A 27,832-nucleotide genomic window follows, 5' to 3' on the forward strand; every position below is an offset into this window, starting at 1 on the left:
TCAGTTTTTGGAAATGCTTATATACTTACTAACTTAGGAAATTATATGGGACACAAGTTAAAAACCTGCCTCTAACAGGGTCTTCACAGAGACCTGCAAGCATGCCTCCAAACACACCTTGACAAAGAGCTGAAATCTGTTCATTAAATGAACACCCCTCCTTTCTGCACTGAGTTATGAAAAGAGATTGTAAAAGAGAGTACTGGGTCAGTTAATTATAGGTTGCTCTAGTGCTTATGTGCAACAGGGTAAAATTTAAAGGCATATGGGCAAATTTGTATTACAAACATGGAAATCCTGTAACTCCACACTCCATGTGAATTTAGGTATCCATATGTTCTTGTGTCTTTTGAGTGCATACATGTGTGTACGCACTTATGCTTGGGGAGTGCACATCTACATATGAAAGCAAGAGAACTCTAACTCTATATGACTTAAAACGGCTTCTTTTAATCTTCCAATAGAAACTAGCACACACAAAAAATTAATCATGTTGTTTTAGGTCTGAAGAACCTCTTAATCAAGTGTGACATGAGATAAAATTATAGATGTGCTGTAGCCACTTACAACATTAGAGAAAAGGCTATGTTTGCCTTGCTCAGTTTCAAAGAAAATAGAAAATTTCCAAAGGAGATTAAAAAAAAACCAAAAAAAACTGAACAAACAAACAGAAAAAGCCAGGGTGCAGACCTCTAAATTTCCAGACTGTTGTCAAGCCAGGGGTCAAGGCAGATTCCCAGGAGGCAGGATTTAGAATAAAATAACTGGAACTAGGAGGTGGAAATGAAATACAGCTGTGCTTGTACAAAGGTACAAACCCAATCAGGTATTAACCTCTCTCTTTTTCTTCAAATACAAAATAGTCTGTGTATTGTACAGGTGCATAATCTCACTGCTTGACAGCTCCTGAAAGCCAGGATTGTTCTTATCCCTCTGTATTTGGAAATCATATTCTAGGCAGGAGTCCTCTCCTTAGCATTTGTGAAAGTGAAGTGATTTGAAAACCTAACACATATCCCATTACTGTATATTCAAAAGCAAAATAGCAAAATGGAAAATGAAAAAATAAAAATATGAAATTGTGCAAAGAACATGGAGAAGTTAGCAGAATTTTATTACAGGCTTACCCACAAGAAAAATATATTCCTGGACTAAAAACATGGAAACTCAAACTTGTCCTTGTTTTATGAGACCCAAGTTTAGCATCCTCTTTTGGATGAAGTAATGTAGGTGTTACAAAGAGTAAGAACATTCCAGTGGGCCAATGTGGGACAATCTGCCTGCCATAAATCTCTTTTTGATGACACAGTGATTGACTAAAGTTGCAAAGCCTAATGAAACGTAGTATGTTTTCAAAATTCTTATTACTTCTGATGAGATTAGATTGTCTCTTTTTTTGTAATCCATACATGTTTCCTTCCTTTCTATTACTTGACGTGTGGTGAAGGCTGACCTAGCAATGCTTTCAGTGCGCACCTTTGGATGGCACAACAAACCAGCTGTGAACCTAGAGCAAAGCAATACTGTGTCACCTCAGTCCCAGCAGTCAGCTCACAAATCTCTGCTGCTCCAAGCAGCTCCTGTGAAAATCAGTAGGGCAAAATGACTGTCACTCCAGACAGGTTCTCTGTTACAGCTTGTTAACCATGTGCCCAGCAATACTGAAGTCTCCACCGAGTCTATTAGCAAAGCCTGATACAGCAACCTATTCACAGCATGGAAGAGATCCATCCCAAAAGTCTAAAGGTGTCAGAGCACAAGCAGTGGAGCAAAGGAAGAAAACATTTTTAGCACTCAAAACTGGGTGGAAAATGGAAGCCTACATCAAGTAGTGTTAACTGAACCCTGGGATGGCTGTAAAAGGTCCACATAGCAATCCAGTACCCACGTAAGATTTACTAAGACATATCTTATTTCTTGCAATCAGTTTCTTGACATAAATATAAACTCAGTAAGTCTCAGCAGCCTGTCATTTCTAATTTGCAAGGCTAATAATAACAAGGGGATTTTTAGTGAAGCATGAATTTTGTGAGCTCTCTAGTCTCTAGCACATCTGTCCCTGCTCTCCTGCCAATCCAACCATTTTGGCAAAAGTAATACAGCACTGTCAAGAAAAAGGAGCAGAGGAGGAGCATATAAAGTTTCTCCACTTAGTTTCAGCAGCAGCAAGTTGAAGCAGAGACAAGCACAAATAGATGGGATGTTCAGACAACCATGGCCATGCTCCCCTAGCAAGGAGCTTGCTCAGTCTCAGCACATCAGCACCTTGAGGCGAATGGTGCCTGGGGAATGCACCGAGTCCTCATTAAGCTGCCAAAAACAGGCACAGAGTCACAGGGTCTCGTTCTTGCTTAGAATGTGATTTTATTGCCTCCTTTTGTCTGTCGCTCTAGGCAACTGCCTTCGTTGCCTGCTCGTAAAACTGGGCCAGCTTGCTAGGGAGCAGCAAAGTAACACTCAGCTTTGAGATACTATTTCATCAGATGATGTAACTCTACACAGGAGTCTCTCAATTTCTTCACAAAAGGTGACATGCTGGTCAATCTGCTGACCCTTAAACCTCGATTTTTGACCTAATCTTAAAACTTTGCCTTCACAACTCCTGCAAATAGTTACTGGTTTGGAATGAAGACAATAGCAAGGTTGCACACACAGCCCCTGGCTGGCAGAACCAGGCTCTAAATATCTGAGGAGAACTGATGGGTATTTTAGGTATATACCACAGTGCCTGTATTTTAGTGCAGGCAAAACACTTTACTTGAAAGGTATAAATAAAACCCCTCAACTATTGTGACCCTGTCACATACTTGGTATAGGTTTTCCAAAAGTGCCAGCTACAGGTATGCCTTCAAACAGAAGAACTGAGCCTGTCTCCACTGATAGCAGTGAGACCAAAACTGAGCTACTGCCAAGTGCTTTTGCACACTCCACAATATAAATTGAAGTATTAGAACACATATGCACAAGAACTTGAATTTAGTTTGCAGACAAAGTAAGTGTTTCTCGTAGTTAAGTTTGCATCACAACACTACCTGTAGTATATCACTCAGGTTACTTCCCAAGCACTTGAACATAATGGAACTGATCTGTAATGCTCATTTTTAGACAGGTTGACTCAGAGAGTTGGTTTTCATTTGCAAACCCTTATCATGCTGTGTTTAAGCCAAACAACTTGGTGCATTTTTTACTGACCAGTAATGATGTGAATCAGGACTACTGAACTGTTCTTTCTACCTTCAGTATCTGACCATTTCCTGTGGGATTACTCAAGAAATAAAGCACTACTCTATTTGAATTACAGCAGAATCAGGCCATCAGGAATAACTAGACTTCACTCAGGTGTTTTACCACCGAATGAATTCTGTAGCTTCATTTAAATGTAACTCAACTTGGAGCAAATAAGGACAGAAGGATAACCAAGAAACATTATGCTGAAAGGGAAAAAAACATACACCAAGTGCATATGTACAAAGATTACCTGCTACTATGCAGATTTATTGTTTTTCAGTCATGTTTATATGAAGTGACTTGCAGGATTATAGACCTAGTTTTACTTCTGTTTGACATAAGGATACTTCCTGCACTAACTTTAATGACAGACACTGTAGATCTGCTGCAAGTCCAATAAAGCCAGGGTGAAAGTTTGGGGTTCATGCCTTCAGGCAATGCTCTACCATCTTCCACAGGACAAGAATCTCTGCCCAGGTGCCTTCCACATAACTAGTATGGGGACTCAAATACAGACACTGATTCTAATACATCACTTCTAAATGAACAATTTAAAAACCATGTTATTCAATATGAAACAGGGTCATTTTGACGTATGCTTATAACAAACACAGAAGAACCCTAGACATTCTTTTTATTTTGGTCTACATAATGTTTTTTGATATTGTTTAATTTTTTTAATTAACAAAATAATTATTTTCAATTTGAGAAAAGCTACCAACTAATCTCCCAGCTGAGTTCACCCATAGTGCTTTCATACTGATAAAGTCTCAGGCAGAGCAATAAATTAGTTTCTCTGTAGTCATTTATTTATCCTCTGCTTACAGCCTCAGTGTACTTCATTCCCAGCATTTTATATTCACAGGTGCTAAAGCTTAGGACATTGAGCCCCAAACATAAACAGATTGAAGCCGGGCAGCAGAAGAGATTACCACTCTGAGGCATCTGTCCATTTCAGCTTTCACAGAGGTGGCAGCTACCGTGACAGGAAGCTGAGTCATGCATAAAGGCAATCCAGTGTACAGATCAAAATAGTAATATAGATCAGCAGAGGTTCTGAGCTGCACTGTGGCAGCCTGCAAGCTGCACGGACTATCTGCTTCATATGCAACACAGCTATGCCTGCCACCAGCACAGTATCAGCCAGGCAACAAACAGACAGGTGAACAGCTGGAAGTGATATGCCTGGTCCCATTTCATTTAGCCTGGGTTCATGAAACAGTATATTCAGTTAAAAGATGATGTTGTTGTCTGTCAAAGACAAAATTTCAAAAGAATTCAAATTATGCAAACACAAGTTTTCAATTTAGTAAAGATGACTGCCAAAAAGAGTCTTAAAAAAGACACTGCATTATGGCTGGCATGGTAAAGGTGTAGATCAATGAGCCTCATCTTCCAAAGAAGCTGACTGAGAAAATGATGATAACACAAAGGCAGCAGCAATATGAAGTTATAGTCTCTGCATCCTTACTAGGAGCTGCTTCCACAAGCAAATTCCTACTTAAGAATTGCCTAGTAGTTTATGCAGGAGAAGCAAAGGAGATAGCCCAGCTGAAAGTTAGTCTCAGCAAAGTACGTAAGATGTAACTCAGCCCACACTATAAATCATTTCCTTGGTGCACTCATTAACTGTCTGCAGCCTCAAGGAGGTGCTTTTCTTCTCTGTATTAGAGAAATTACCTGTTCATGACACCAGCCGGAAAAAGGCACGCCTAAGCATATTGGCTACACAAAGGCTAAGGCAAGTGGAGATAAGACCAGTAGTTTTGTAGGCAATGACATATTTGAAGCCTCATTTCCTAGGGAATTGCATTTCATGACTGTCAGGTTTTTAAACCGAATTATACCAAAGCTTCAGGCTTGTCTTAAACAGAGCGTCAGAGAATCCAGAGAGAAGATAAATATGCATGTCTACCATGACAGGCTTCAAGTGAGATTAGCTCCTTATTGGACACTGCTGAATCCTACAGGAATACATTTGGATTAGAAGTGGGATTTTTCCAATTCCTGGACATTCAGTTCCCAGCAGTCCCACAACTCTTCTGCCCAATGCTGACATTTCAATATTAATGGTTGAAATACATGCTGCATATTTTTCCTTTTTGCACATAAGCACATTCTCCCCTGCCCAGCTATGTTCACAGAACTTAGAGGAACGTTCTTTCTTCGAGAACTAATACCTCAAATTATACCTTCCGTTTCATGTGTTTGAAATCAGCCCAAAATTTATGGGGTGCAGAACTAACAAAGGAACAGCAAGCAAGCAGCACCAAATTTACTTCCTTATACTCACATGCAAATACATATGGGATGCGATTCTGCATAAGCCGTATTTCTTTAAGAAATCAGGAATTTTTTTTAACAAAGCTGCTCATCAGTACTTAAGGAACCCATCTGGCTGTCACCTTCCTTTCTGAAACAGAGCTGAGCAGTTCGCTTTCGCCTACTTTAGTAGCATTGCCTCCGCGAAAGCCAGCTCAGGCTCCCTACTGCTGCCACAGCGGGCAGCTCGTCCGGCTGGGACCACGGCAGCGCAGGGGGTAACGCAACCGAGTACAGGTCTTAAATAGTGCATTTAAAAACACTGTAAGATTGTTTCGTGTACATTGTACATACTGTATTATATATCTGGAAGCACACAAATCAGCTTTGTATCAGTTACAGCACCTAAAATGTATAAATACCACCCGCGTTAAAGACTTTTGTCTCCAGTCTTTCAAACACGGACAAACACCTGCAGAACGTTTGACAAATCCCTCTGTCGAAGTCTCCATCCTCCTCCCCAGAAGGGATTCCCACGGCCAAAAGACCCATCAGGCAGTGTGCAGCCCCGTGCCCACCCCTCCCCTGCCCCCCCAGCCCCTCCTCTCCGCCGTGCTGCCATGTCCCTGCCTGCCCGCCCCTCCCGGGGAGGTTTCTAAACTCCGCGGCTCGCCCAGGGCCCGCTGGGGCTGGGGCCGCCGCACCGCCCCGCTCCGCTCCGCTCCGCTCCGCACCGCCCGGCGCCGCCGCCCTCCGGCGGGGACCGGCCCGCCGCCCCCGCCCGCCCCCGCGCTCGGCGGAGCCGCGGCCCGACCCCGCCGCCCTCCTGAATATTTCATCGGCGCTGCCCAACGGGATGCCCCGCCACTGACTGCTGCAAAGGGACCGCATCCCGCCGGCGGCGCGTCTCGCTGCTTCCTGTCTCTTTCATTCTTCAAACCGCAGCTTTTCATTTATTCCGATAAATAAATAACTGATTAAAAACAAAGGAAAGAAAAAAAGCGGCAAGAGCATCTCTCTTTTGTATCTGAGCAGGTGGGACTCCTGTGCAGATTACGGAACACAACACAAGAAGGGCTCTGAACTCTTCCGAGCCCAAAGGATGAGCCGGCAGCAGTTTTCCTATAAAAATCCGATCCCGGGGCTGTGACACACTCGGAGGAGCGAAGGCGCCGTCAGCCTCACCGGAGGCGTCCCCGCTTTGAACACCGCGAAGCCTCGCTGGCGGAGGGGGAACCAGATCGACTCGCCGGCCAGACCGCGCTCCCGGCGCAGCCTCCCGCCGCTCTCCGTGCTGGCCGCGCCCGGCCGGGCGGCGCTGGGGGTCCGGCTGTAGCCGCGGGGCCTCCGCCGCGCCCGGCACCGCTCCGCCGCAAACTTTTCTGCCCGCGCCCTCCTCGCCGCCGGCCGCCGCAAGGGAGCGGCCGGGGGGCGGTCGGAGCATCGTCTGCTCGCTCCCCCCGCGCTCCGGCTGCGGGCGGCGGCCACGGCCCCAGCCGCACCGCCGCCGGGAAGGCGGGCGGCGGCCCCGAGCAGCCCGAGGGTCCGTATGGCCGCTGCCCTTCAGCCGGCGGCGAGAGCTGCCGGCGCGGCCGCGGCGCTCCGGGGGCTGCTGTGAGCCGGCGGCTCGCCGTGCGGGATGTGGCCGGCCGGGGCGGGCGGCAGGCTGCCCTGCCCGCGGGACGCGGCGCTGCGGCGGGCGGCGTTCTCCGGCAACCTCTCTGCGCTGCCGTCCCACCTGGTGCCGAGCGGCAGGAGCGTCCGCGTCTTCATCAGCGCCAACCCCGAAGGTAACCGCGGCTGCCGCGCCCGCCCCGCAGCTCCCCCTGCCGCCCGCAGCGCCGCTCCCCGGGCCCGCTCCGCCGCTCCCGGGCAGCCCCGCTCAGCGGCCGCGCTGTAGCCGGGAGCGGCCAGGGCCCCTCCGCTCAGGGCGCGCTGTGGGGCGCGGGGCGAGGCGGCCGCGGGGCTGTGGGGCGGCTTTGGCGGGTGTGGGTGTATGAGCTCGGAGGCGCCGGTGTACTCCGCTCCCTAAGTTTTATGTCCGTAAATGACACGCCTGAAAGGCACCTCTCATTTTTGCATCCTCTCATTTTTGCGCCGTCGGAGCTGCAGGGCACACGGGGGTCTGGAAACACTGAAACGGGCTGCCTTCTAGCGAAGGGGAGGCTTTTCGGGAGCGGGGGGGGATGTTTCGAAGAGCTCTCCTGGAGGGAGTCTGGTTAATAAGAGTTTCCTATAGATTTCATGGCACAATGAAAGCGAGTCTTAGGCGGCTGAGGTTACTGCTAAGGTGATCCTTTGATCCTGGCTATACTCTGCTTCCAAGGAAGCATGCCTTGAAACCTGCACTTTTAGCTTAATAAAGTCGGGGTCGTATACCCAGTATCTGAATTAATTAGGCATCCTGCTGTTTAAAGCCTATTTTTAAAATTACCCTTTGATTCAAGAAATTTGCATACATTCAGGAGGTGTCATTCCCACTTGTAAGATAGGAGTTGCTGAAGCATATTCCCACTTGAAGCACGGAAATAATAAATTAAGCGTTCACACTTATGACGTTACTTGTCTGTAAAAAATGAGCCCACTGTATTCACAATTAACTTTCTCACCACCACCCACCACCTTCCCCCCAACACTTCTAATTCAACAATACTGTCACCTTTCATGCAAACATCAGAGATCTGAAAATCATGCCTGAAACAACAAAATAGTTTGAACTTTGAAGTGAAAATTGTCTTGGCACAAATTCTTACGGGAGTATGAGCAATAGTGCTCACAAGCAAAAAAAAACTGGGCATAGTGCTGCTTTGAAAAATTCCCACACCTCCAGCACTTCTTACTTGCTTTCAACACAAGGAAACTCTCAGCTTTCATATTCAACATCCCTGTTTGTTTAAAAAAATTACATTCTTTAAGGAGGGCATGAGGATGTTTGCAGTTTATTGCTGCAATCTAAGCAGAGATATAAAAAGGGTGATAATTGAAAAAAAATCTATTTGGCTCTGAAAGAAAATTACTGTGGATTTTAAGAAGATACATTACTCATTAGAAATGGATTTCTGCCAGCATTGCCTTAACTGGGAAGCTGCTGATGCCTCTGAATTTGATGTGAATGGCATTTAGGGTAGCTTGGTATGTTAGCTAGATATTTGCTAAAATAGAAAACCCACTAAACTCATTCCAAAAGTTGAGATTTAAAGCCATATATATCCATTTCTAGGATTTTACCCTGGAATTGTAATTTGAAAATATCAGCTATTAAAAAATCCCAGCACTGAAAGAAAACAATTCAAACATTTTAGGATTGTTTACTATTATCTTTCTTTAGTCTCACATGGTCACAATGATTAACACTCCTCATGACAAATATTTTATCTGTGGCATCACACCTGCTTTTAAAAATCATAGTAGGAGGCCAGAATTTCAGAGTGGTTACAGGTTTTGTTTACGAACATTTAAGAACTCTCAATGACAAGAAACAACCATTACTATTTATTGGTGACAGCACTGTTGTTGAGTCATTACTGACTGAATGTGACTTTTGAAAAAGGAAACGTGGATAAAAAAGAAATTAGCCTATAACGGGGTTCAGACAGCATCTAGTAAAGTACTTTGAAATAGAACTCTTGTTGGTAAAACACTTGAAAAAGTTTACAGTGCAAAAATTCTGAATGAAAAGGTTGAAGTATTCCTAGTCAGTAAACCTTTTAACACATTCAAGCCCCTAACTTCAGTTTATATTTGCATGACGAAGGCCTCTCTTGTTAATATTCAACATATCACTACAGTTTATACCCGTTCTTCTTGATGCAGAGCATTCCAGAAAAGGGCAGTGAGCCCCCAGACTCGAGATAGACTTGAACAGTGGTGTCAGAGAAGCGTAGGGATTAATCCTGTTAGCAGTCACAAGAAAAATTTATCTACCACTGAAAGTGTACAAACCTAAAAGAAGTTTTCTTGGATTATATTTAGTAAGTGTGTAGGGGAGAACTCTGGTAATCAGTGTTTAGTCTGTTATTTATAAACATGCTTTAGTATGACTGAAATACATTATGTTTTTATTATGCAACTAGGAAGTTGTTATTTGAAAAATTTCTCAACTAGAAGTCCCTGAAAAGAACAAGTGGAGACAGTGAGCTTGGGTAGTAGGAGCAAGATTGCTTCATTCTCTGGTGTTATTTTCTAGAGGAAATTTTGTAGATAAATGAAACTGTATGTTCCCCTAGTAGTCAGCAGTATTGTCTTGCTCAAGTTTTTGATATCAATTAATCCGTTTTCATATCACTGAAAATGATTGGGTCTTTAGAAACATGGAATTTGTTCTATTATTTGAATACAAATAAATCTGTTTTCACATTTCAGTAGATACAAGCAGTCAGCAATATTTTGAATATGCATTTAAATAGACATTTTGGCTAAGAGAGGTTGAATATTTTTATTGGTTTTGGTTTTGTCAAGATATTTTCACTACTTCAAAGTGATAAGAAAAGTAAGTCATATTTGCCTGATTGTAATAAGTGCTTTGCTGTTCCATGAGAGATCTGTGAACTGTTACCAGCAAGTCAGCTAATGACAGTTTCTCTGCTACTCAGTAGTGCCTCTGTAGATGCTTGCCACTAACATACAGCTCATGTGACAAACAACAGGTATAAACTTCCATATGGTTCCATTACATGGAACTGTGATATCAACCCTATATAGGTTCAGGACATAGGTTCCAATGATTCTTGTCACTACTTCAAAAAGAAAATTATTTGAGCTGCAAAGTTGGCTGTTTCAAGAAGTTATGTGGGACTGTAAGGAAATACTACAATCTCTCGTTGAAACTGGTGCCTAAAATGGAGTTAGGATTTTGTCTTGAAAATGAAATCCAGTGAATTGGAACAAGCAATCAAACCTCTGAGCATTTTAAATCCTATTGGCTCTTCTGCAAGTGGGGAAATCAGCCCTTTGCTAGTTTGACTTAAAGGCTTCTTATTGCTTCAATTAGTTAAGACATGGGTAATTTTTTTACTCTGAGCTCCTGGAGTTTTAGTTGTGAAGATGCCTTAGTTATCAGTAGAAACAAATGAATGCACTGACAAGTGATGTATATAAAGCCAAATCCTACACACAGGTGGTTCCAGTGCAGACAGGATGATAATACCTTTATATAGAGCCTGAGTGTGTCCTGGCACAGGTGGTGTTAGCCAGCCTTACCTCGAAGTGTAAACAGGTTGCACCTAGCACTTCACACGGTAAGGATGATCCTTTTCCCAGCCACTCTTTCAGCTACGCACCGCACTCTCCTCTGAGCAGCACCCTTGCAGACTTCCTAAGTTCCAGCGCTGGATTGTTGTTACTGGATTTTGTCAGCTAATAGTTTTTAGACATTTTTAGCCTATTAATACCCTCTATTGTACAAACAAACAACTTTGATGAGATCATGAACAAGCTTTGTTTTAACAGCCCCGTTAAATTCCTCATGGTTTCTGTGCCTCCAGTACCCATTTTTTAAAACCATTAGACCAACTACTAGTTTTGACATGATTAACAATCTTAAGAATGAAGTCCTCCGTTGACATGCAGAAATATAAAATCAAGATCTTATTCTATTAGAAGATACTACTGATATTATCAACATTTTAATGATTCCATTGTACAAGCACAGTATGAAACCAACCTGTACAGCTGGAACTTCACCAGCTTCCCCATGAATTGCCAGAGTGAGGTTTCCTTGTCTTATGGTATTGAATGACTTCGGCTTTTCTTGATTTATTATTCAGTTTTTTACCTTAGTTTGTTTCCATTGGCATGCATCATCCAGAACATTGTATTAATTTGAAAACACTCAATTCTAGTGAAGTATAAGTGTTCAGTGCCAAATTTACTTGTATTATTTGTGATACATAAAGCAAAATTGCCATCAGCAGTTAGTTTTGCTGACTAGAAAAGAATTAAATGATTGCAGAAACAGGTCTCACCAATGTTTTCATTTGGACCTGTTGTTGTAGGCTGTTTTGCAGGAATTACACGTGCTTCTATCTATATTGATGTAAATATGAGAAAAAAAAAAGTCCTGGGAATTTGTAGTTTAGAACATGGAATTATGATTGCTTTAATTACAAAGTTATTGCCATATGTGATAAGAGAAAGGCATAATCTCTCATTTTTAGCATGTTCAAGGTCTGTTATATTTTACCTGAAATATTGTTTTCCTTAAGGAAAATATAATTGAGGAAATGTTAAAGTGCAAAGATATTCAAAAGCCAGAACAATGTTTAGTTAATGACAGTTCATTCTGACCAGTCCCAAAATACCATATGGTGTCCCTACTTGGATATGTTACATGAAGATCTTTTTATAAAGACAATTTTATATAATCTGAGTGGAATTTATTCCTTAGCTAAAGAAAACCACAGATGTTCAAGTGTATGAAATTGCAAAGGAGGTGTTGCGGAGATGTGGAGACAAATAACTCCAGGACTTTTCTTGTGCTAAGTGTTAGTTCTGGTTACCTAATTTTGTACCTATTTATGGTTTTGTGTGACGCACATCACTGTAGTGTTTAAGAGTCAAAAACCAAGCTACCACTTGGGGGAAAAGAAAAGTTCAGTAGTTCTAGAGATAAAGTATCTCAGAGTCTGTGTAAGAAAAATTACTCAAATACCTAGGTTTGGTGTGAACCTTGACTTGAAACGTGTCTAATTTCAGGAGGTCCAGAGGTTAGAGATACCAACAGTTTATTAAGTTGGTAAGAAACCTGCCATTTTCTTCTGCTTCTATGTATAATTTTCTCTTTTCTCTTGTGCTATGAAACAACTCCATTGTTGGTGTGACTGAGCAAAAAGCAAGATCTGACTTTTCTTGAGACTGTATAACCAAATCTTATATGGGCTTTAACTTTTTTTTGCAAGGCAGAACCAACCAGTACAAGATGTTTTTTGCTAAGTAGGTCCTCAAGCCTTTGTTCCTGTTATTTTGTCACACAGATAAACTCAAAAAACTGTAATAATCTGATAATCTGTATAAAAAGTACTGCTCTTCGTGTCCTCCTGTTCTTCATGAGGGCTGTCTGCTTATGTAGCTTGTGGACTGGGCTAAGGATTTGCTCTAAATGTACCAAATATGCAAATGACAACACTGAGAACTTTTGTTGAATTTTCCCCAAAATTTTCATTCATGCACTCAAAAGGTAGCATGTGCATTTGGCAACCATACTATAATCAAAAGGTGTTTGGTGTGGGTATTTTAGGAAAAGAGCAAGCTATATAATTTGTTGAGTTTGTGGCTTCTTCTTGATATTTACAAATAAGCAAAATTACCTGAAACTCAGTTGTCTTCCTGGTAGCAACACCTGAAGCTATCAGCTTCAAATGGATTAGGTGTTTACACTATCTACTTAAAATTTTTGACTACATGTCCATTATTTTTGGTATTAAAGATAACCCTAAAATTGTAATTTTCTGTATCTGGAGTTGCCTGTACGTACATATGCACACATACACATAAATTATATAAAATACTCTAAACTGCGTAGGATGATAAATGGATGTGTGACACTCAAGTCACACTGTCATAGACTATATTCAAACCTGCTGGTAGTGCTCAGTTCTCTTGTGAGAACTGAGTATATTCGAAGGGTGTCACTCAAGGTTGTATTTCTAGCAGTACTGAAGAGCTGCCTAGATTTTGTTGAATGCTGTTGTAAAAGTAAAAGCTTTACAGAGGAGTATGACTGCTTTTCATAGTGTTGAAGAAAACAAAGCAGAAACGACAATTTCTTTTATTTTCTTTCTAACTTGGCAAATATTTCTTTATTTCTTCAGATGTATTTGCATGCTAGACCGTGCCTCGTTCTTGGGGGCAGTGGCTTTCTTTTAGTGATGAAGGGGGGATTCTGGAACCTTGACACAGTTTCTAAGTAGTGAGGGACAATGAAACAAGTGTGCAAATTCCATGTGATATTACTTTCTCAAAAAATGTATTAGATGATGAGCAGCAGTGAACAGCAGTTGCAGTGAACAGCAACTGAAAATGGCATTTGAATCGGGTTCTTATTGTGAATTGCTCCTTTGGCAAGGTTTGAGACCTTCAAATGAGAGACAGCACCAAGCAGGCAGCATCCCAGTCATCAAGAGAGTGGAGCTTCTTTTCTGCCTATGCAAGGGCATTGGGATGACCTCTCGCCTGAGCAGCAGTCTGCTGGGCAGCAAGCTGAAGAGGATTTCCAAGGCTGTGTTTCAAGGAGGCCACGTGTATTCTGTGGTGGGATTTGTGTAATCACATAAGAGCAGTGTAGCACAAAAGGTACAACTGCATAATTTGGCATCCCATCTCTAAGCTTATGCAGCAAAATAATTCCTCTTAAGAAACTTGCATACATGACTGTGTGGGCATGTGTCCACAGATCTGTGAACATGCAAGAGAAAATCCCTAAGTTTTGTTTGGAGAAATTTAAAATATATGTCACATAAAGAAAACTTGAAGGAGTTACTGAACTTCTAAGTCAAGATATGAGGGCAATGCCCAAGTGGTAATTTTTTCATCTAAAACAAGTGAAATTTCTTTGAACTTAGCAGCTGACAGAGTATTTTGTGATTCAAGATCCTTTCAGGCTGCAGTAATAATACATTAGTAGTATCTACCTACAGTAATTTTAGGTTTTAATATATTGAAGGTGGTAGATATAAATATAATATCATAAATAGTCATGTGCATGGATTACAAAGAAATCTGGCAGATTTTAATGTAGGCAGTACTATTCAAGAAAACTGCTTTATCCCTTTATTGGAATTTTAATTAAAGAAGGATAATAATAGATAGAATTAGAGAACACAATTTAATCGTGGTTGTGTCAGTGCTCTTCTAAAATAAGGTCTGACACTGCTCTTATTAATATAGAGTTTGTATCAGAGAGAAGTTTTTACTTACAAAATCTGTAGTCAGGAGAGTAGGGCTAAGTCACAGGTAGCTGAAAACAACAGTGCAGCAGAGTAAATAGTAAGAAGGCCCAAATCAGGGCAGCGTACCACGTGCGTGCTGCTGTGCTGGGTAAGGAGGACATGCACCAAATGCAACTTTTGAAGGCTACCTTATCACCACCATAATTAAATGTCTCCATCTGTTTTTGACCTGGTCTTAAACTCCCTCCATCACCACCTGTTATCTCCTACATCTGTATCTATATCTGTGCACCTCTACCATGCCCCTGTTGGAGACAGGATGCTGTGCTGGACAGACCTTAGGCCTGAGCAGCTACAGACATTTTGTGCAGAATATGCATCTAGAGAAGAAAGTCACCTTTAGAAACTAGATTTATCAGAGTGTTCAAAATACACTTCCTCCCATAAACTGGAAAGACTAGGAAGTAGCAGGACTTCCACTGAACTTTATCCATAGTCATACTGTTGTTGTGTGTATCAATCATCAGGACTGATCAAATCGCTACAGGTCAAATTTCAGACCATCAGAACCTGGCAAATACCTTGTTCAGCCTGTTCCCAGCATTTCCTGGGGTGGCAGAGCTGCAGTCTTCAATATGGTAACACTGCTCTGTGGTATGATTAAACCCTCGAAAACACTTATTAATAGAGCCCATTTCATCCTACTAGCAATTGAGTACCTTCAAATTGAGTCTCATCTAGGCATTATGAATCTCCAAACTGAAAAAAGTTTTTGAGATAGTTATAGTATATGTATGATACACAGATTTTGTGAAATTATTAAATAATTTTGTGAAATTCTTATTTAGTCTCTAAATAGTAATGTTTTACAAAACATTAAGATGAAATTAGAATTAATGACTAAGAGCACTATCTGGATAGCTTTAGTTTCAGAGTTTAAGTTAAATTTAAAATATTAGATTAAGATTACTTTCAAATGATTGAGAATCAATGAGTAGCCATGTGGGTTAAATACTTTTCGATGAGAGGAGTTATCCATATTTGCAGATTTATGCAAATCAGCTGCTACATACAAGATAAACAAGAAGCAAAGGCAGTAAGATCAGGCTTATTGAGTTAGACCAAAGGAGCCCAATACTCCTCTCTGACCCTGGCAATTTCAGATGTATGATGAAAGAATAATAAATCACAACAGGGAAAAAATTATGAAGGTTATGTCTTCGTGCTTAATAACCTGTGAGGCCCTTTGCTTTTTGAAATTTGTCTTGTTGCTTTACTAATTAGCCAATAGTCTTGGAACTAATAACCTTTCCAAATGTTGAGATGGATTATTGCCCAGTAAAATGCCTAGTTCTGCTAACTTTTTTGGGAATTTTTTATGAACAAGACCATGTGTATTCACCAAAAAAAGAGATCTCAAAAAACAAATGTGAGGTACCTAGAAGCAGGTCTCCCTAAAAGAGTAACTTTATCCAAAACCATCATTGTAATGATCCATTTTTGTCTATCTGTATACAGAGAGGTTAACTGTGAAGACCTAGGTATCCAAATGTCCTTATTCCTACAGAGTTATTAAAATGAAGCCATCATAAGAAATAAAAAAAGGAAATGGCAGCATTCAGCAATCTAAGGAGCATAAGCTATGAAATCTGATTCAAAGAGTGTTATGCAGGACTCTAAGGGTTACCTTATTATCAAGAATTTTCTGTAATCAACCATGTATAATATTATATAATTCTATTAAGCAATTCCATTGCTGGTATATTGTTCCAATGTTCCAATGTTAATGCCACAGCTCCTCACAGTCATTATGTAAATTCAAAATAGTTTCAAACACAATCTCCAGTTATAGATTCAGTTGTCTTTAACTGTGTGTAGGTGTGGCAGATAAGATTAATTTTTCTCTATTCTGTGACCAAGGGACAAATACCTTTGCAGGCACTGAGACTGATAGTGTCTGGCAGTGCAAGAAATGGAAATAAAGTCAAGTCCACCCTTTCAGCCAGATTCTACACTTCCATTAAGACCATAGGATCACAGAAGGTCTTTATCCTCCTATAAAGGTAGTTTTAACTCATTGGCTATTATTATCAGGAAAATAAGAGCAAAGAGATGGGAAGGAGAGCTAAAGTAATTTGAAAGTGCTCATCTGGGAGACATTCTGTAGTTCAGTCACCAATTAATTAAATTGGTATGCCATTTGTAAGTTTTCTTTAAATATTTTCTGTATCATACTTGTATAAGGTATTTGTGAGAAATTAAACTTACTTGTTTCAACTTCATCTGTTTCTCAAAGTGACTGAAATGTGTGCTGTCCTTTTTCAATTACTAACTCCTCAAGAACGTTAAACTGTAAATTTACTGTTACCTTTACATATAATCAACAAAATGTGGTTAGAAAGCAGAAGAAATTAATAAAACCTAGAGCAAGAAAGCAATAGCCAGGAAAATCAAGGCATCAGAAGAATAATTGACTGGTAAAAACAGGTACATTTTAGAATTTATTAAAAATGGCCTGTTTGACTGGATTATATAATCTTCACTAAAAATAATGCTTAGATGAATCATTAGAATTTGAAGGGTAAGGAGAACAAGGTCTGATAAATCATTCTTCCTTTACATGTCAATCACTGTTTGGCTCTCAGACATTACATAATCCTTCAAAACAAGCCAGCTTTTTAAATTATTTGGCCGTGTTCAATGAGTTTCAGTGCAGACCCTACCTGGAATTCTCAGTTTAAAAACTGTTGTACCACAGGGCCTGTGGGTGTTAATACCTGGGTTGAAATTGTCTGTCAGTAAGTGAAGTAGTCCTTTAAAATCAGTTGAGATCCTCTTCTTCAGGCAAGCTGCAGTTGAGTTCCTGGCATCCTTCCCTCGTGTAGTCCCGTTGTCCTGCTCTTAATGCCCTCTTACAGCTGTTCTCCTTTGCTGGGGTCGTCATTTCATTTATTCATCTTTGATAACAGTTTCTAGAACAGCAATAGGCTAGTCTGACTGTTCAGTTCTGTTATTTAATCCTCTCCATTTAGCATAAAAAAAAAAAAATAAATCTGTTGCAAGGAAAACTCCTACTGCATTGATGCAAACTTACTCCATTGATAGCAAGCAGCAACTCTTATTCTTAAATGGGTGCTTCTGCACACCCAAAAGTGTCAGGTTCGAGACTTTTTCATCTTCTGGCATGAAAGTATTCACATCTTTCACTTGAAGCCCACACAGTAGGCTACATTTATCAGACGTGCTTTTCCAGTTGGCCCAACAGACCTCACCAGTTTTGTAGTGACCCAAACCGTGGCTGTATTGCACCAGACTTAAGGAAGAATGCAAGCTGGATTGGAACTCCATGACTTGTGCACCTAAAGTGGAAAATTTAGATAAGGGAAGGGCAACTTTACTCAGGAGCCAACAGTGCTTGCAGAGCTCTTCCATTGTTTTGCAGTACTGCCAGATGCAAAGTCATATAGGAGTGTTTACTGGAATTTCTTCAGAATGAGGTGTATTTAATGGTCCTGTACCAGACTGTACTGTGAAATAAGTGTGTGGTTTTATGAGACTGGCTCTCCTGTGGTTTTAGGGTTCTGCTCTACTTTATTTGTTCTTAAAGCCTACAACATACTACTTCGTTCTCTTCCAGCACTTCAACCTGCAGTTAGGAGGAAGAATGTCTGTGACATCCCTTTGCTTTATTGACTGCCACAGCCTCATTACCTTAAGTGCCTTAATAACACTAAGTGTAACTCAGTAACCCTGATGGTTTTCTCTTTGGTCTAGTGATGTGAGGAAAAAAAGTAGCAAAACTATAGCAGTACACGTAAGTTAATTGTTAAAAGCATTTTCCAGTGTTGCCAGCCTATTTCTGCTTTCTGGGAAATTCCATAATTTTTTGCAATGTGAGTTGACACCTCTCAATGAATCAATGGGATTTTTGCCCGTAACTTTGTTACTGTGCTGGTCCTTATTTCTGCCCTCTGTTACTCATTTTTCTACAATTCATTCAGAACTCCTCCTTTAGATTTCACAAGAAGTTTTTCTTTCACATTAATTTTGATCATAGTAGCAAATTCTTGTCCTAACAGGCCTTGTTGTTTTCCAGTGCTTATTTTTCATAACCCTTGGTGTTCTATGGAGATAATTTTCAGACTTAATTTTGGTGTTTCTTAATGTGCTGTGTCTTCAGCTTCTCCTGTTACATCATTTCTTTGTACGACAATAATGATTTGAAAATTGTCACATTTTCAGGAGCTTTTCCTAACTTGCTTTATTAAATGAAAGACTTTTTTGAATTCTTCCACCTGTGCAGTTTGCAGAGTGCAAAAAGCTCTCTCCCTGTGGAGGTTCTGCCTTCAACCTGTGGTGTCGCTGAAGCTCCTGCTGTTTGTGGCACTTGTGTGCAGACGCGTTTGCATTTCCATGTTTGCCACAAGTCACAGTCAGGGGAAACAAGGACACCTGTGCACTCAAGCAGCAGTCTAGGGAGAATATGCAGGTTTGGGAACGGAATCCAGGTCAACCTAGCTCCTGTTTTAAGAATGTCTATGTATAAGGGTGCTGTGTTCCCAAAGGGTAATGTGAGGTTAGTTAATTAGGACATTATTATGAGGTAAAATTCTGCTTCAGAGTCCTCATCCTTATCATCACCACTAGAGTGACACAAGAGTATGTACTGTTTATTCACTGCTTGATTTATTTACGGATTGAGAGATTTCATGCAGACTCTGGAAGTCAGTAAGGTACCAAAATATACAGGCTTTCAATACATGCCAAATGTGGAACTTGAAAGATCAGTAGATCTTCCCATTAACTTCACCAACTTTTGGGTCCAATTCCAAATTTGTTCCATGTAAGCATGCTGCACACAAAATAGACCTGTCAGAAACCAACATTTGTTTCAAATTGGGAAGACAATCGTATGAAGAATGAAAATTTGAATCTTGATATTTGGATATAGGAACCATTTTTTCTCTTCTGTTATATCAGTTTAATACTGATATTTCCCCTAAATTCTGTATTTTAACTTGGGTCTGGGCCCCTCTCATTTTACTAGCCAACTCTTTTTTTTTTTTTAATTGTTTGGGTGTTATTATTAAACCAATAGGTGGCACTGGTTAAGCATATTAGCAGTCAAGATGCAGGGTATTTTATAAAATGACACTGTGAAATCTGTACATTATAATTTTAAAAACATTATTTTAAAAAGTATGTGTTGCATATTTTCACTTACTGTGTATGTGGTTTTTTACATTTGTCATCTTACTGAACTGACAACATGGAACATTTCAGAGAAAACTATGCCTCATTTTAAATCAGGTATTGTTTGATTTGGGGCTAATAAAGAAGAGGTAATTGCTGCAACTAGAAGCTTTAGGCTTATAATTACATCCTACATTTTGGATCCTGCCTAGTTAGGTCTTTTGTTTTTAAAGTGTGTTTGTTTGAGTGTTCTGGTGTAGATCACAAATTTGTAATCACATCCTGTCATTTCTTCCCACTTGAAAGACACATTTCAGAATTACTTACCATCTTAATGTTATTTTTCATTATTTCTTCTGACTTTCATGACAAGCAGACATTCCTTTGGGCTGAAATTCTTAGTCCTGTCTTGTATTTAAGTTTTTTTGAGAGCTGCTAAGGTTGAGTCACGTAGACGTAGTGGACATCCCAGAGTGACAGAGCTCTGGCCATCAGGTGGAATAAGGACATGCAGCTGTGTTACATCACAGTAACATTGCAGTGTTTTGCTAATCGGAATTTATTTGGATGATTGGTTAGTTTGGGGGTTTAGCTGAATTAATGAATGGTCTTCAGTCTGTCCAGTTTCTTATTTGCCTTCCAGAGAGCCAATAGAGACCTCAAGGTTGGCATTGTTGTTTGGGGAAGGGACACTGGGAAAATTGACCCAGACCAACCTGTTCCCATTCCTGGTCTGCCTAGTCTTGGGAGGCTTTGGATGCCTCCTCTAATGCTCTCTCCTCACAGGAACTCTAAAGGGAAAAAAATGACAACCGTGTCTATGGCATTCATTTTCTAAGAAGGCAAGGGTAGTAGGGAGCTCAAGACTCTTTTCCCCTCTCATACCTGCTCAAACTCAATAATTCAAACTCTCTTATTGCTTGCAAAATGCTCTGAGATGAAAGGTACTATAGAAATGAAAATAACTTATTATTATGGTATTATGTTCAGAGACAAGTGTTCCATAATATTTAGGGACATGTTACCTGCTAGTATTCGAAGTTTTTAGCAGCACAGGTAATACACAATGCTGTTGTGCATTATCATTGAAAAGGGCAGTTTAAAAGGAATAATTCAGTTGAATAATCATATGAGTCAAGAACGTACTAGCATTAAGAGGCTTGGCAGCCACTTCTTACTTGGCATCGCTGCTAAGTAATTTTTAACCTTAGATAATTAAAGTGCAGAAATACTCACTGCAGTTAATAGACAACAGTTATAAAATACCCACTTTTTTTAATACTGCAGTGCATTAAAAAAAATCCTCTGGCAAGAATCTGTTCTACCCTTCTATCAAATCTAAGAATTCAGATAACTTAGAGAAAGCAAATAGCTGGGTATCTCAGTGGACAGGCATGCAGGACTAGCTCAGAAGTTCACTGCTCATCCAGGGCTTCCATAGTCGCACAACGGACTCCAACATTATGTGTTAATAAATGTAACGGTGTGAATTGGGCAGGAGCCTATGGCAGCAGAGAGGCAGGCTGAAAGACATGAGGTGAAGACCTCCAGCAAGTGTCTGACCCACTGCAGAGCATGAGAACACCAAGAATGGAGGAGGTGATACAGAAATTGTTTCCTCCACATGTACAAGGAGCTGCTCTTTCTTGGGTGACTGCCTGCAGATGACACTTGTAGACAGCTCTGTGACGCCATATGACATTCATTTCTGTGGTGCCTTGAACAGCTGCAAGAGCAGCTTTTTTAATTTTTTTTTAGCTTTTTTATTTTTTAATTTTTTTTTCTGCCTGGGCTCTTCCAGGTTCAGCTGCCTGCCTCAACTTGTTATGTCAGTCAACAATTTTTCCTGCTGGCTCTCTCGAGCTGGGTATTGCAATGTTCCTCTGTCAGTCAAAGAGTGGCAGGGCAAACACCCAAAGATTTTCCTCTGCTTGAGGGCCTTAGCTTGCATCATGTATGGGTATGGTTACTCACAGGTTACTTTTCCACGAACAGATTGTCAGCTTGAATGTGCTGCTCCTTTGAGCGTGGTGGAGTGGGGCTCACTGTCCCCACACTGACACCTCCTTTGCAACACATTATAGGAGAACCGGGCTGAGCAATCTCCTTGTTCAGCTGCATCAAGCCTTGACTGAGTCAATGTGTGACTGCCACCCACAAACTTGAAAACAGCCATTCACATCACTGTGGCTGAACTCAGACCAGTACAGCACCAGCAAGAGGATAAACTATTTGGTCTTAGGACAGAATAACTGGTGCTTGGAAATGGGCAAGTTCCATCAGGCCCATGTTAACTCCTTCTGTTCACTGGCATTTTGAAGTTGTCTTCAACAGGGCTGTGTTCCATGACTTATTTTATCCCAGAGATTAATGTTTGGCAACTCTGCATAAATGCACATCATCTGTTTACTAACACAAGAGTGAAAAACAATGCTTGCTCTATTGAAGTACAATAAGTGACTTTAATAGCAGAACAGCTTGTGTTTGAAGGTCAGATTTTGGCATGGGAATAGTTCACGCTGGAAAGCAGCACCTTGGCATACTCTAATGAAAACTGGCAGTGATTTGACTGAGCTACAAGCCTTCAGAAATCACACTGCACACAAACAGTTGTGTTTATTGGACAGGAGAAAAGGTGTAAAAGGATATGTGACTAATTCAGTTCAGTCCTCAGGATTACCCTGGGGAGCACGAGGAAAAGGAGGGTGCACTGACATTCTCAGTCAGTTCAAAGTGAGAACTGCCCTCAGTGGGCAGGACAGTGTGGTTATGGAATGTCTTATGAGGCAGCCATCTGCAAGAGAGAACTCTTGTATGGAAGTTGTACACTCAGCAAGTCACTGTCTTGTGGGTTTGTTTAAATACTGGAGACAAGTTTAGGGCTGGGGTTTTTTTAAAGTTTTTTCTTATGTTTTTTCAGATATAGCTTTATTCCCACAGTTTATTGTGAACTATTATTTGTATTTCTGAGTATCAGAATTAACATTAAGAGGTATAGAAGCTTATCTCACAACTACTGTCTTATTTCAGCTGCTAGAAGAATGTAGTTTAGTTAATCTGTTCATCTGCAGCAGCAGCCTGGAAGGTGGAATTTGCCTGTGTGACATTGTTAGGAACTGCCAGCTTCACAGATTTGCTGTCACTTTAAATCAGGTTAGATTATATTTAATTAAACCAGTTTATCTGCCATCCATACTAATTACCAGAGTTCATCTTAACTATATATACATTTCTGTTTCCTTAAAGTTTCAAAGCTTATTTCAAATACAGGAATTCTTAAAATTAATTAATATAAGCACCAGACTTAAATTCCAATTAGATAAGCACACTCCATTAGATATGGAGGTAGGAATAAAAATACAGAAAGCCAAATGTTTTATCCTGACCACAGTTCTAGTTGAAGGAATGTTTTATCTATTTCATTTTTAAGCTATTACAAAGTCGCACTACTCCTGCAGTGTGTTGCTTCATTTTCTGAACAAGACTCTACACGTTAAGCTGCAGGGAACAGCACCATGTTCTAAAACTAGAGCCAGCGGGGTTCTGCAGTATAAATCCTATGGGCATAGCCAAAAAGTAGAATATGGTTTTATCTGTTGTAAACCTCTGGCAAAATATTTCCCATTTATCATTTTATTATGTTTATTCTTAAATTCTGCTTTTTCCCAGTACTTCCTTTTTGTTGTTTTTGTTCCTGCAACTTAGCCTGTTTTATATCCCTAGTAAGACCATTTTGTCTGCTGTCACATTTAAGTAACTGCAAACAATAACTGTGGGTTGTGGTAGCTTAAAAACCAAGCTGTAGTCTTGATTGATTTTCATTTAAAAAGGCAAGAATCATTTTGGTTTATCTCAGTAATGAAGTAGTAACTCAGTTTTCAACAGAGTTTATTCTACTTGATCATGAAGATATGATGCTCTTTGTTTTCATAAACTTGCATGGCAAAATTAACCTGTGTTTAGACAAAGAAAATCGAATATATAGTCTTCTATCACTGGCTGATCTGAGGGTCTCAGTTACCGTGAAGGTAAAAAAATGAAGTATTTCAAATAAAGCAAGCTACACATTTAGCTTTTATCACAAGGTACAGCAACACCATTGCTTTGGAGCCAAAATAATATTGCTGTGTTGGCATTGTGCAACCCTCTGACTAATTAGCCTTGTTAGCTGTGTACTACATTCTGCAAGGAAAGGGTGACTTAGACACTAAAGTATGAGAGAAAATTAATGACTGTGAATCCTAAGGAGGGTGCAACTCATCCATTCCTTTTATGTACTAACACAGACAGCTCTGAGCTGAGAGTACTGTTTTTTTCACTCCATTCCTAAATATTTGTAGGATGTGTTTGTATTCAACCAGATCTGCAAGCAAAGTGAATCTCTTGATCATCACTATCTAATACACTTTGACTCACATCATAGAGGGATCTTGGTGTGCATGAATTGGATTCCTTTTTGATAAAAAGCAGGAAGATAACTCCAGGTTCTCACCAAATGCATTCCAAATGTTTGTGAGGGTTGAGCTTGATGTAAAGTAAAATGATCTGAAAAACATACATCATGGACATTGGGTCCTTGGCACCAGCTATTTTACTCTGCAGCCTTGTTTCCACTAGCCCAGACATAAGCAAAAGTCTTCCCAGGCAGTGTACAAGCAGCCTGGATAGCTAAGCCAAACCTGCAAGTTCTCCTGTTCCTGAGGATCACTGCAATGGGTTGCAAGGCGTTGCAAGGGGTACTTGGGTCAGGTCACTTGGGCTAACCTCCCTCCTGAAGTGCTCTCAACAGAAACTTGGTCAGCCATGAACTTGTCTAGTTGAATCTTGAAGAGCTCTGGGGACAGAGGAGCTTCTCCTGGTGTCCAGCCTGAACTTCCAAGATGTAATATGCTATTGTTGTCTCTGTATTCTCTGGCATAAAGAGCTTGGCTCCATCGTATTTGTAAATGCCTTAGAAGTAATTGTGGGCTGCATTGGCTGCCTCTTACACTCTTGGCTGGACTAAACATGCCCAGATCCCTCTGTCTCCTTGTGTAGGTCATGTGCTTTGGCCTCTTTCTCAGTAGCCTCTCCAGTTTCCTCTCCATCCTCCTGATTTGGGATGCCCAGAGCTGGGCCCAGCACTCCTGGTGCAGCCTCGTTATTGTCAGCGGCAGGAGCACAATGACTGCCTGAGAGAAACTGCGGCTACACTCATCCAAATGTAGCCCAGAGCAGGGTCTCTTATTAACAGTGTTCAGCCTGCATATGTAAGAGCTCTACACTTTAGATTTCAGATCTCACCTTGTGTGGTGTGTGGACAGGCAAATGGAAAGCTTATGATGTAGCAAGCACTTCAGTGCTTCTTGGACCATTATCAGAACACATAAGCGTAGTATATTTTAAAACATTAAAGCAAAAATACGTTGTATTACATTATTCCACTTAGAAGGGATGTTTTATGAAAGTGTCTCAGACTTTTTTCCACATCAAAATTTTGTGAAGGAAGAGCTATTTCAGAGGTAATTCAGATAAATTGAATTAAACCTGACTGTACTTTTGAGCCTTTTGGTGTAGACTTTTTTACATTGATGCAAGATTTTAGGAGAAATAATTCTCTGGATGTTTCTGGATTGCATTCTGTTCGTGAAAATAAGTGGTAATTACACCACACATTTGTGTAATATTTCAAAGATACACTTAAATAGCGAGAAGGATAGTATTAGTTTGGTGTAATAAATTAAATTACAGATTTCACACTTCCTTAGATTTTTTTAGATAAAAACATTAGCGATCTGTGACCATGATTCTATGAGCAGACATCCGACTCAGATATATCAGCTCTGGTTGTGGCTCTAAAGCATTGTTAGATTTGCATATATGTCTCGTTTTTGCAACAATATGGGAAATGCCAAATCAGTTGTAATCTATTGTTTTGTTTCAGTGCAGTTACACAAATAATGCATTACCTGCGGTAGATGTTCTCCATCATTTATCGGTTGACACTTCATTTTTCATCACATGGCACTCAGAGCTAGTGATTTACAACAGTTTTGTTCTATTTTTGGAAATAATGTAGCAACAGTGGTCTCAACTCAGTTACAGTATAGCAAAATCCATCACATATCTTAGTCTTGTGAAAGAGAATAAAATTTATTGTCTACACAAGACTTCAGTTCTAACCAAATTGACTTCATATTTGATGTATATATGTGCAAGTGGTATGTTTTATATAAACATGTTCAGATTAACTTGGACATACTGAACTTAATAATAATTTTGGTGTCATTGCCACCATACTGTACTTCATTATCAAAACATGTCATTTTGCATGGTAAGAATAACATGATATCAGAACTAAGTATATGGAGGCATAGGAGGTATAGGAGGAATCATCTGGGCCACAGGTAAATAATGCTATTAATGATAAATAATGGGTTCGAGATACTAGTAGATTAAAGATGGTAAAGAAAGTTATACATTTGAGACAAATTTGTTAGTTCGTGTTATCAGTTTGTTTCTGAGTATTGTAATCTCTTTCATCTTTGGTATATCTCATTTTTCCATGGTGTTTCTTATTTGTAAAATTCAGCTTTCTGGAAACTAAATAGAGGTCAAAACAATAAATTCTAACTGCTGAATTACAAAATGAATTCAGCTCCACTGAATTGTAATATGCTGCAACATTCAAATGTGTATGAATCATAATTTTGACACATAAAAACACATTTATGTGATTTTACATGTATTGTTACACATGCTAACGCTTCCATCTGTTTGTACAACATACAATTTGGAGATTAGATCCCAGCACCTGATTTTCATAAATGCTCTATGTGTGATAAGGGTTCATTTTTAAGTGAAAAATCTGTATCCCTGACAAAAAGAAGAGTTTATATAAATATTGTTAATAGCATCTTTTTCCAAAACACAGATACAATAGCAGAAAGGAGGGCCCTAAGAGAACATGTGTATCCTAAGCTGAGGGAATTCTGCAGAGAAAACTATGGCCTGGAATTTCAGGTACGTTTTGTTGTGTTGAATCTTGCATTACTTTAACTTGTAATTTACTCTGTTTAGAACAGATAACATTTTTAAATATCACTGGTAAAATAGAAAACTACAAACACTTTATTTTACAGAATCACACGCAAAATTGTTGGGGTTGGAAGGGGCCAATGGAGGTCACCTAGTCCATCACCCCTGCTAAAGCAGGTCCACCAGGACCAGGTTGCATAGGATTGCATCCAAATGGGTTTTGAATAGCTCCAGAAAAGAGGACTCCACACATTCTCTGGCCAGTCTGTTCCAGTGTATTGTCACCCTCACAGCATAAAAGTTCTTCCTCATATTTAGGTGGAACTTGCTGTGCAGCAGTTTCTGCCCATTGCCTATTGCTCTATTGCTTGGCACTACCAAGGAGAGCCTTGCTACTTCCTCTTGACACCCACCTCTAGGTTATTTTTATTCTTGGATAAAATCCCATCTCATTTGTGAGCAGGCTTAACTCTCTCAGCCTTTGATGTACTTAACTTATTTTTCAAGCAGATTTGAGGTAAATTCTGAATAGATGAAAAAGTATCACCTCTATTTTAGTTATTCAGAGTATATAATGAGGAAATAGTGTTACACCTGAATTACTGTGTTGTGTTTCTAGAAACCAGTTCCACTGTAATGTGGAAAGTAATTTAACTAGGTGAATACTGAAACTGATTACCAAAATTAATTGTACATGGTGCATAATTATTGTGATTACATACTATGGAATTTGCTTTCTTTCATGTCAACTGTAGATTTCCATGGTAAGCTCATGTTTTCCTTTGTCTTATGAGACTTAGACCTGTTCACATCTTTGGCAAGGGCCAAATGGTAATAGAGTTGTATATGACTGTTAAAGTCACTGGTAGTTTAAATCAAGTATGTCCTAATTCACAGTCTGTTATATGTCAGCAGGCCTGGAACCATTGCTCTGCTAAGAGAAACAAATACAACTTGTGATGCTGTAAAAATGATGTTCAATTTTCCAAAAATTCTGGCTCTACATCCACAAGTTTTCCCCGCATACTTAGTGACCCCAAAAATGCATCTCTCCACAGTGTAGCTTAGTTGGAAACAGCTAATGCCTTTTATGCAACATCCTGTTCCTCCCAGTGTATTATTCTTGATGCACATGCAGCTGGTTTTTAATCAAAATAACAAGTTCTTAAATTAGGATATTTGGTTTTAATTCCCTGAGTCACAGTGGAGCTGCTGAATCTGCATGGTGGTAAATTCCAGTGATTTTT

At 40.1% G+C, this 27,832-nt stretch overlaps 1 protein-coding gene across 1 annotated transcript in view; it reads left to right on the forward strand.

Moving 5' to 3' along the window:
- The first annotated feature begins 7,064 nt into the window (after positions 1–7,064).
- NWD2 (NACHT and WD repeat domain containing 2) overlaps positions 7,065–27,832 on the forward strand; it is a 51,016-nt gene continuing 30,248 nt past the window's right edge. The window contains exons 1-2 of the mRNA XM_086891010.1: positions 7,065–7,280; positions 26,482–26,570. Of these exons, the coding sequence (XP_086747136.1) occupies positions 7,130–7,280; positions 26,482–26,570 (240 nt within the window). The 5' untranslated portion in view covers positions 7,065–7,129. The remainder of the gene's footprint in view (positions 7,281–26,481; positions 26,571–27,832) is intronic.

Source organism: Cyanistes caeruleus, chromosome 5 (genome assembly GCF_971803275.1).
Source record: "Cyanistes caeruleus chromosome 5, bCyaCae1.hap1.1, whole genome shotgun sequence".
NCBI classification, from domain to species: Eukaryota; Metazoa; Chordata; class Aves; order Passeriformes; family Paridae; genus Cyanistes; species Cyanistes caeruleus.